The 10,575-nt window shown below is 42.0% G+C and overlaps 1 protein-coding gene across 1 annotated transcript; it reads left to right on the top strand.

Annotated features, from left to right (window-relative positions):
* The first annotated feature begins 6,636 nt into the window (after window positions 1-6,636).
* On the top strand, window positions 6,637-7,596 carry LOC101987472 (olfactory receptor 52M1-like). Its single transcript, XM_005368863.2, has one exon. It carries the CDS (start codon window positions 6,637-6,639, stop codon window positions 7,594-7,596), a length of 960 nt encoding a protein of 319 aa, XP_005368920.1.
* Window positions 7,597-10,575: the final 2,979 nt, after the last annotated feature.

Genomic DNA, 10,575 nt, shown 5'->3' with positions numbered 1-10,575 from the left:
TGGGGAAGGGAGGTGGGCACTGGCACCGGATAGAATAGCAGTGTGGGGAAGGGAGGTGGGCACTGGCGCTGTGGGGAAGGGAGGTGGGCACTGGCGCTGTGGGGAAGGGAGGTGGGCACTGGCGCGGGATAGAATAGCAGTGTGGGGAAGGGAGGTGGGCACTGGCGCTGTGGGGAAGGGAGGTGGGCACTGGCGCGGGATAGAATAGCAGTGTGGGGAAGGAGCTGAGGAGCCAGCAGCAGTGGACAAGTGCTGAGAGGGAGAGTCTATATTCTTTAAAGGATGGGCTGCTGGTGGGTTAAACCCTCTGGTGAAGGCCACATACCCAAGAATATATCAGCAGCACAAGCTATATTTAATTTTTTAAAAATAGGACACAAAGTTGAGTGGCCATGGAAGGCAGAAAGGATCTGGGAGGAATGAGGGGGAAAGGGTGACTATAGTCAAGATACATTGCATTAAATTTCCAAAGATGGGGGCTGGGTAGACAGTTCAGAGGTTAAGATCACTGGCTGCCTTTCCAGAGGTCCTGAGTTCAATTCCCAGCAACCACACAATGGCTCCACAACCATCTGCAATGCGTTTCAGTGCTTTCTTCTTACCTGCAGTACAGGCATACATGCAGGCAGAACACTCGCTATATACGTAATAAATAAATCCTTTTTTTAAAAAAAACTGTTTCTATGTACATAGAAATGAATTTTTAAAAAATGTCCAAGGACATTTAAAAAATTAGAAAAAAAATAGCAAAATTTAATCATTAAATTTATGTACACAGTTAAAAAAATAAAAGCAAGTTTGATGCCACTAAATGTCCTCCTCACTTATGTAATGATTCTACTTAGCCCTCAGTTTGGGTTTCAGCCAATCAGCTTTGTTGCAGAACTAAACTTCCAAACCGCTAGTGAAAATGTGTTGGTCAGACCAACACAGAAATACCAAAACATAAGACTACTCTCTTTATAATTTGAAATTTTAATTTCAAGTTTATAACCTCATCAGTGGTCTCTCTGAAACTGCCCACTGATTGTGTGTAATTCTGGAGGAAAACGTAATTGAAAGCTTGCTAAACTGAAAATATATGGGGTCCTATATAATTTTAGTGGTTTATATGCATTTCCAAAGACTAATGGTTCATTTTCCCATCCATGAATGCGATTCTAATAAGGAATAAGTAAAGAGTTTTTCTAGAATCCTTTTATCTTGAGTAGAAGACCCAATATTTAGGCTCTGGGATCACACAAACATCCCATTTTTGTGTCCATGAGGAAAATGTTCTGCCACATTATTAGGTGAGCACAGCATAGGATGTCATCTAGCATAGTGAGCGCCACTTCTAGTTCTTAATAGACGTAGGTCCTTGGCATCTCAAAGCCTTAATTTTTCCTCAGCCCCATTTCATTCTCCATAGTTCTCCCTGAATTTCACTACTTTCATGGGTACCCCACCATCCTCAGATCATCCTGAGAGCCCCACGTATCCTCATTCCACCTACAAATGTCCTCTGACCTTTGGGACCTCTTCTGCCCGGATCTGTCCCTAGCCTTACAGTGGAGTATAACTTAGTGATAGAGCGCACGCATGGCAGCCATAGGGTCCTTGGTTCAGTCTCCAGTGTTACAACTAAGAGACTGTAAGGCTCTCTCCTTGTACAGATGTCCACAGCCCATAGAGAAAGATCTTTTCAGTATTTTCTCAATCATCCTTCCCATTGTCACAAATACCAAAAATCCAGAGAAAAGGGAAAAATAATTTTCAAAGTAAGTATACTGGCTACAAATTCTTTTCAAATATTCAATTGTTTAAACTCCATAAAAATAAAAGCAAAACAATGCCTTAAAATAAGTATATTAATTCCTTTCAAATAAAGAAGTGTTTATGCTGCATAAATAATAAAAGCAAATGGTTCCCTTTTTCTTATCTGTAAAATGTATATTTTGCTTCAAGGACATTTTTCAGAAGAGTTTTCTTGATGCCATTGTGCATAGGCTAGAGAAATTCCTTAGGGAGAAAACCTAAACGGGAATCCTCACGCTATGCCCGACCATCAGCTTCCTCCTAGGAATCTAGTCTATGTTTCTACAGACTATATGATGTTGGGAAATATGTCTGTGCCTCTGCATATGGAGGGGAAACTAAAATTAGCCTTCTCATTAGCCTTAGAATATTACCACACACAACTATTTCCAACTTACAAACATTTGGGTGAAACAAAAATGAACTGAAAAAAAAGAGGTTTTTTTTTTTAAAAAAAAAAAAGATTAACATTTAATTGTAAGTTGTTTTCTTCTTGGTATAGGCCAGATGTTAATTAAGGTGAGAGAGAGAGAGAGAGAGAGAGAGAGAGAGAGAGACTGTATATTTGTCTATATGTGTGTGGCGAGATAAACCTCTGGTGTCATTCCTTATGCACCGTTCCCTGTGTCTACTGGTCTCTCACTAGCTGAGAGCTCACCAAGCAGACTGTTGGCTGGCCATAAGCCCCAGGGAGCCGTCTACTGCCTCTCCTCTTGTCCTAGTAGTAGGATCATAGGCGTGCACCACCACTCCCAGCTTTTTTACATGGGTTATGAAGATCACACTCAGGTCCTCATGTTTGCAAAGCAAGAACTTCAGCCAATGAACCCTCTCCCCCATGGGGATTAATGTTTTTTGGTTGTTTGTTGATTTTTTTGCTACTGCTGTTGTTGTTGTTTTTGTTTTTTAAAGTAGTGAAAAGATCCTATAATAGTTACATGACAATCTAGGAGGATCTAGTGGTTTGCCCCACCCTTTTCTTGAGAGAGATCCTGAGGTAGGACTCTCAGAGTCTGTAAGTACCTCAGGCCCAAGGGAAGGCAGTCAAAGACCACACCAGCCAAGAGCTCACCAGAGGGTAGGAACAAGTCTGTGTCCGGCCCTTGGAGCTCGAGTGGACAGGGAGCAAAGACTGCTCCTGAGAGGGAATTAAAGTCCAGAGGGAAGCATGCACGTTTCTCTGTGAAGCCTTGGGGAAATAACTGGCTAGTTTTCAGAACCTAGATAAAGGAAAGAAAGTGATCGTGATGGGGACACCACCTTCCCCTTGCTGCCAACTACATTTTCCCAGGCATCAGATAAGAGCTAAGCACTGTGAGAAACGGAGCCTACAGCTCTGTCGGCACGCCCCATGGGTAAGCACACACCAGGATCTCGGGGAGCAAACTCCTGGAATCACGCTTCTAGAGCAGAAACTGCTTTCTTCATAGGGTTAGTCAAAAGCAGCAGTGGTTGGGACTTTTTGGTTGAATCAAATTAAAAAGAAACCACACTATAGAAGGCTTGGTGTCCTAGTATTTAGGAACTGCAGAGAAAAGCCTGGAGTCCTGCAGCCCAATTGAGCCCCTTGTCTTAAGTTACAGGAGCTCTTTACCCTGAACTGATCCCAACACAATCAGTATGTCTCTTCAGGCAATATAAATTCATGCTAATGAAGCTAGCTGTGAAATTTCAAAATAAGACTCTTATGCATGTGACTCCTTGAAAGCAAAAGGCACATGATGTGCTTACAGGACAGTCCACCAAAAACTAAGGAGCAAAGACTATGCAAAAAGAGAGAGAGCTTAGTCATTCCGCTGGCAAAGAAGGTTCTAAGTCGCTATTGTCCTGGAGACAACAGCACTGTTTGTTCTGTGGAAAGGAGAAGGAAGGCAATTCAGCAGCTAGGAACCCTAACTCCGAGAGAGATGGCTAATATATGAAGAAATGCTCAGGTTGCCCCAATCGCAGACCAGGAAACAAAATTAAAAACAAACACAAATTGCGTGAAGCTGTAGTACAGCAAAGACTAGAGTGACATTGTGAAGGTGGGTGTGTCCTGCTTCTCATCTGTCAACAGCGTCTCTCTCCGAAGCCTCAGACCATTAGACCTCCCTCTCCCTGGACTTGCCAGCATGCCACGTCTGTGCAGGTACAAGTGTGATATCTGTGAAAGCAGGAAGTACTGCCACGCAATGCTCTAGACTGAGGTAATTTAGTCACCACAGCCAGTTAAGACTGATGCTTATGATGGCAGTGTACATGGAATGGAAATACAGCACACTTATTTTCCAACCTTTTTCATCCTAGCCCAAAACTCAGTCATAACTTCATTGACTGAACTTGTTGAGATATAAATCAAGGATGGTAACTAAAGCCCATTGCTAGACTCAGATTCTCTCACGGCAAATGGTCACCATGTGGAAAGTGAGCCTGTGAGCTCCTTTCTGCTTTAGAATGGTGACATTGCACAGCCAGGATGCCCAGCTTTGAAATTCTCCTTGACTACGGACTGCCTTAAGTCTCTGTCTGCCTGACCTGTCTGTGCACCTCTGCAGACCCTTGAGGTGTACCAAGCATGGTGACTCTTCCTGTTTGGGGGATGTGAATTTCCAATCTGCTACCCATTTGAACTTCAGGGAAAGCATCCGCTGTTAGGGCAGACCCTTGTTTTCTGTTCCAGGCACCTTCCATTGGCAGTAAACCTTTGTTTGTTTGTTTGTTTGTTTGTTTGTTTGTTTGTTTGTTTTACATATGGAAAAGAAGGCTTCAAGACTGTCGGGAAATTGCTGAGTACAGAGCCGGTCTAGGGTGACAAACTGGGCTTGGTAGACAGTAATTCCACGTCCTGGGCTGCCTTCAAGGGCCACCCTCCCTTCACTGTCACAGATTGATCCAAGGCAACTGTACATTTATTTGGCCCTTGAAGAAGCAACTTTACAAGTTAACACTCATTTATGTATTCAAATATTCTAATCAAATATTTAATATAAAAAATCTTGCAAATTATTTTAAGATTCGCAAAACGTGGATGTTTCTACTCCATTTCTGGCCAAAGTCTAGGTGTTAAGTAGGCAAATGAACTCTTAAACTGTGTGTGGATCCTGAGGCAGTGGCCTCAGAGGCTATGCTGGAGCTCCCTCCTGTTTGGTAAGGAAATGGATGGCTAGTCCTAATTTAGACAAAAACTAAAGTGTATGTTTGAGACAACTTGGGAATTTACAAGCATCCCCCACAACATACACACATACAAACACACACACATATGCATGTGTGCGCATGTGCGCACGTGCACACACACACACACACACACACACACACACACTATGTTATAGATTAAAGATACCATAGAGGGCTTTGGAAAGGGTGACCTGAAATTGGCCTTAAAGGATGGGGAAATGGCCTCCAGTTGGAACAAAAGCAATGAAAAACCTTCTCAGCTGTAAGAGCCGTGTGAAGAAAGTCAGGTTGCACACATGGGTGTGGTAAAAATTCACTAGCAAGGCTCTGCTGAGAAGGGCCAGGCTGAGGGGGAAGGGTGCAAAGGGTGCAGGAGCTCTCAGACTGGGAATGTGAGGAAGTAAATAAGGGCTTTCAACAGCTGGATCTGAAGAGCAGGAAGCAGACAGGACCAGAAAGGCCAGGCTGGGGCTTTCTTTGGTGCTATAGAGATCAAGGATTCATATGCAAAGAAGGGGCCTCATCTGTTCAATCCCTGCTTGTTACTCTACAACAGCAGACAGTAGAAAACTTAAATGAAATTCACTCTAAGAAAAAAAATGAAATGGACCTTTTCAGTCAAATCACAAACGGTGCCCAGTACTTGTCCAGAAAAACTTACTAAGAGTCGCCTTTTCCTAGAGTAACTGTTCCCAAGAAGTTGAGTCTGTTCTTAGATCTGTTTAAGCTTAAAATTCAGCAACCTGAAATGTGTGTGAAATCTGTGTGTGTGTCTGTCTGTGTCTGTGTGTGTTTGTATATCTGTCTGTCTGTCTGTGTCTGTGTGTTTGTGTATCTGTATGTCTGTGTCTGTGTTTGTGTATATGTATATCTGTCTGTGTCTGTGTGTGTTTGTGTATCTGTATGTCTGTGTGTTTGTGTCTGTATGTCTGTATGTTTGTCTGTATGTCTGTGTGTCTGTGTGTGCCTGTGTGTTGGTGTGTGCACACATGCATGCACACACTCATGAGCATGCATGTGCACAGGCACATGTGTCTCATTGTACATACTGACAATCAGAAGACAGCCTCCATTTGCTACCATTATATTAGTAAGTGCATATAGTTTTAGTATATAATTATTAGTACATATAATTTTAGCTCAATAAATGTACAAATTAAAATTTTAGCAATGCTTTATTTATGTTGACCACAAATCTCCACTTTGCATTTAGAATAAAAATATGAAGAGGCTATTTAGTGTACATTATTGTTATCAATGATATTGATCGATTTAAAAAAGCATGCATATACAGTTACTGAGTAAACATGTTACTTTTTATTTGCATTTAACTATTATCTGGAAATCATTTCTGCATTTTCTTTCCCTTTCGGAAAAGTTCTCCAAAATAAACTTCCTGGGTCAAGGGTGTATATTTCTATACTCCATTTGGAAAGTCAGTGACAAAAACCCTGAGCGTGCCTGTTTCTGTGTTTAGCAATGGGTATCATCATACATAATTCTTATAAATTAAATAACAGTGATCTTTCAAGCTACCATTCAGAATTCTTCTTTTCGTAGGTGCCACAAGTTACCAAGAATGGAAATGAGGATCTGTTCCAGAACTGCAAGAGGTATTCTCTCTCACAGGAGCAGAAACCTGACCTCAAGAGCACCTCTGCATAGCCGCTGCTCCCAGGCATGCTCATTTCTAACAATGCCTGCTCAGTACCCAGCTCCTTCTGGCTCACCGGCATCCCAGGGTTGGAACACCTGCACATCTGGCTCTCCATCCCCTTTGGTTCCATGTATCTGGTGGCTGTGGTGGGGAACATCACCATCTTGGCAGTGGTTAAGACAGAGCGCAGCCTGCACCAGCCCATGTACTTCTTTCTGTGCATGCTGGCTGTCATTGACCTGGTCCTGTCAACTTCTACAATGCCCAAACTATTAGCCATCTTCTGGTTTGGTGCCTGCAGCATTGGTCTAAACGCCTGCTTGGTTCAGATGTTCTTTGTCCACTGCTTTGCTACTGTTGAGTCAGGCATCTTTCTTGCCATGGCTTTTGACCGCTACGTGGCCATCTGTGACCCACTACACCATACATCAGTGCTTACCCATGCCGTGGTGGGACGTTTCGGGCTGGCTGCACTCCTCCGAGGAGTATTCTACATTGGACCTCTTCCACTCCTAATTCGCCTGAGGCTGCCCCTTTATCGAACCCAAACCATTGCCCACTCATACTGTGAACACATGGCTGTAGTCACTTTGGCATGCGGTGACACGAGAGTCAACAATTTATATGGAATGGGAATTGGATTCCTGGTGTTAATCCTAGACTCGCTAGCTATAACTGCATCTTATGTAATGATTTTCAGAGCTGTGTTGGGATTGTCCACCTCTGATGCCAGGTTTAAAACTTTAGGGACATGTGGATCTCACATCTGTGCCATCCTCGTCTTCTATGTCCCTATTGCTGTCTCGTCTCTCACCCATCGCTTTGGCCATCATGTGCCTTCCCATATCCATATTCTCTTGGCCAACTTTTACCTCCTCATCCCACCCATCCTCAACCCGGTTGTCTATGCTGTGCGCACCAAGCAGATCCGAGAGAGACTTTTGCACATTATTAAGTCAGGAACTCAACCCAGAAACATATAAATATTTGGCGATGATTGGAAGAGGCTCTTCTTAAGTGAGGAAGCCCATGATATTTCCGGGTGCCACCTAAATTTTGGTGTGGATAAGAGCCTAAAAGCAGAACTAATGACTATTCTGTTAGCACATGCATTTTCTATGCAGTATGAATCCAATATCTTGAAGTAGAAAAGGAAGATTAGGTGATAAGCTCCTGTGCTGTAATTCCATTTTTTAAAACCTATTTAATTTTGTGCAATGAAGCACAATAAGCTTAATAATATTAATAATAGTAATAATAATAAGCCATGAGAGCTGAGATCATTTTATCCTTCACTTTCTTTTTTTTAATTTATTTATTTATTAAAGATTTCCGTCTCTTCCCCTCCACCACCTCCCATTTCCCTCCCCCAATTAAGTACCCCCCCTCTTCAGCCCTAAAAGTAATCAGGGTTCCCTGTCCTATGGGAAGTCCAAGGAACCCCCACCTCCATCCAGGTCTAGTAAGTTGAGCATCCAAACTGCCTAGGCTCCCACAAAGCCAGTGCGTGCAGTAGGATCAGAAACCCATTGCCATTGTTCTTGAGTTCTCAGTAGTCCTCATTGTCCGCTATGTTCAGAGAGTTCGGTTTTATCCCAGAGGACATTGAGCCTATAATTAGTGATCCTAGAGAAGCTAAATAAGGAGAACCCAAAGAAAAACATATAAGCATCCTCCTGAATACTAACCTTCAGCAAGCGATGAAAGGAGACAGAGACAGAGACCCACATTGGAGCACAGGACTGAAATCTCAAGGTCCAAATCAGGAGCAGAAGGAGAGAGAGCACGAGCAAGGAACTCAGGACCGCGAGGGGTGCACCCACACACTGAGACAATGGGGATGTTCTACTGGGAACTCACCAAGACCAGCTGGCCTGCGTCTGGAAAAGCCTGGGATATCCTTCACTTTCAATGTATCAGATTTCCTGTTTCTCTATGGCAAGGGTAATCAAGCACAACTTGTAGATAATAGAGTTCAAAAACCTTCTTAAACACAATTTACTAAATTCTTTGAACACTTTCAGATATTTATTATATTGGCAAACTTTTCAAATTTTCTTGAGTTGTCCCTATTAAAATGACATTTATCTATCAAAGATGGATGCAACATAAATATGAGAAAGTTTAATGAGGCTTAGAATGGGATTTAACTGTCCATCAGAGTTAACGTCTCTAAACCAAGTCATTCCTTCATTTAAACAGACGAGCTGGACTTGGAATACCACCTCTCCCAGAACTGAATGGTGAACAAATAGAAGATAGCAAAGGACATTGTGAGATGCCATTTCAGAGGTTCCATGATAACAATAGCTTTGCTGGGATAACAAAGGGATGAAGGAAAGGAGGTAAAAGTGAGATTGCCGTGAAGGCAGTTAGGTAAAAGAAAAGTCAAAGGTGAAGAAAATAGATAAAGACCATGGTAGATAAACACTGAAAATGTTCCAGGTCCCTTTGGCTCTTCTTGAGCCTTTGCTATGACTTATCCTTACATTGCTAACTGATCACAAAAGTTCCATGAGAAGATTTTGGCTCAAAACACTTCCATAAAAGTTTTGATGATGCACTTTTAAACGGCAATCACTCCTGGTGCTAAGGCTTCAGAATCACGCTTCTGTCCATTTTGGTTAGAATCTTTTTTCAAATTTTAAGAAATTTAGCTTCAAGTTTATAAGTCATGATGAGTTTTTAAAGGCCAAAATGGGTGCTCTTAAGTTTAAAAAAAAAAAGTCACTTTAGCACTTTAGAAAATATAATCTAAGAAAGTCAATGGTCAAGCCAGAACTAAAATACAAGTCTATCATTTAAAAAAATAAGATAAATAAGAAACTTGGAATAGCACAAACCTTCAATGTTTAATGTAAATCCCTGACTAAGCCCAAGCTTCATTTTACACATCCCTAATACCCAGATTGCTTAGATAACATTTGTTCCTCTTTCTCCATTGCCTCAGGTAAATGACGATTATTCTCCAATCCTCTCAAGGTCCCTGACTCCAGGACCAAACTTGAGTCAAGTTATTATGAAAAGATATGGAGTTTATGAGCATAATTTTAGCTCTAAAATTAATTTTTAGTACTGGCTTTTACATGAAGTTGGAGAAAAGAAGCTTTCGACCTCTCAAAGCTAGAAAATCTGCTTTAAATATTAGTCTGTCCCGGGCACAGGAGAAGACAAAAGAGGATAAAGGAATGTAACTTTCAAACCAGTGGTGGAGTAGGCTGAGGGACATTACCAGGAAACTTTGATAGTTCACTATTTAATGCCTAAATTCCACTTATACCTTATAATTGAACATACAGAGAGTTTGAACTTTTAAAATGCAGCTTTATACTAAGAATTTGTGGCGGAATAGCTTTAGAAAATCCATAGCTAGGCATTTCTCTCTAGGCAATCTGTTGAGTCTCCCGTAGACCAGAACCAACTCCAGCATCATACAGAACTGAATGATTGCAGGTAAAGATAAGAAAAGAGATGAGTTTATGCTCACGCTCCATCCAGGGGCCACCTCCTAAGAGTACCAACCAGAGTCAGGGGTGTCATCTTAGTTTCAATAAGACATTTAGTCCTCCTGCCATCTGTGAGCGTAGCTGTACGGTTTGGCGGAAGGGAATGAGCACTAAAGAATTTCAATATGGAGATGTGACTAAAAAGTACATATCAGAATCAAACCAGTGGTTGCTTCCTCCTCTTGCAACTGTGTTCTCACCCATAACCAATGCTCTGCAAGACTACCATGCCTTTTTCAGCCTGGGAAATGACTGAGGGAGGAGACACTGATGTGGTATTTGCACAGGGTTGTGTGGCCCAAATGTCTTAAGAACTTGGACTATAGAATCGTAAAGGGCAGAGGTGAACCTACAATAGTATGTCAGACTTTGGATATGATCAAAGCCTGTTTCAATTTTTGGAAATGAAAATGATGATAATAATTATGGGTTTAGGGGGCTGGAGAGATGGCTCAG

This window comes from Microtus ochrogaster, unplaced genomic scaffold, assembly GCF_000317375.1.
Source record: "Microtus ochrogaster isolate Prairie Vole_2 unplaced genomic scaffold, MicOch1.0 UNK41, whole genome shotgun sequence".
Lineage (NCBI taxonomy): Eukaryota > Metazoa > Chordata > Mammalia > Rodentia > Cricetidae > Microtus > Microtus ochrogaster.
Note: the sequence above shows the minus strand (reverse complement) of the source record. Positions and strands in the feature narration are given on the sequence as shown.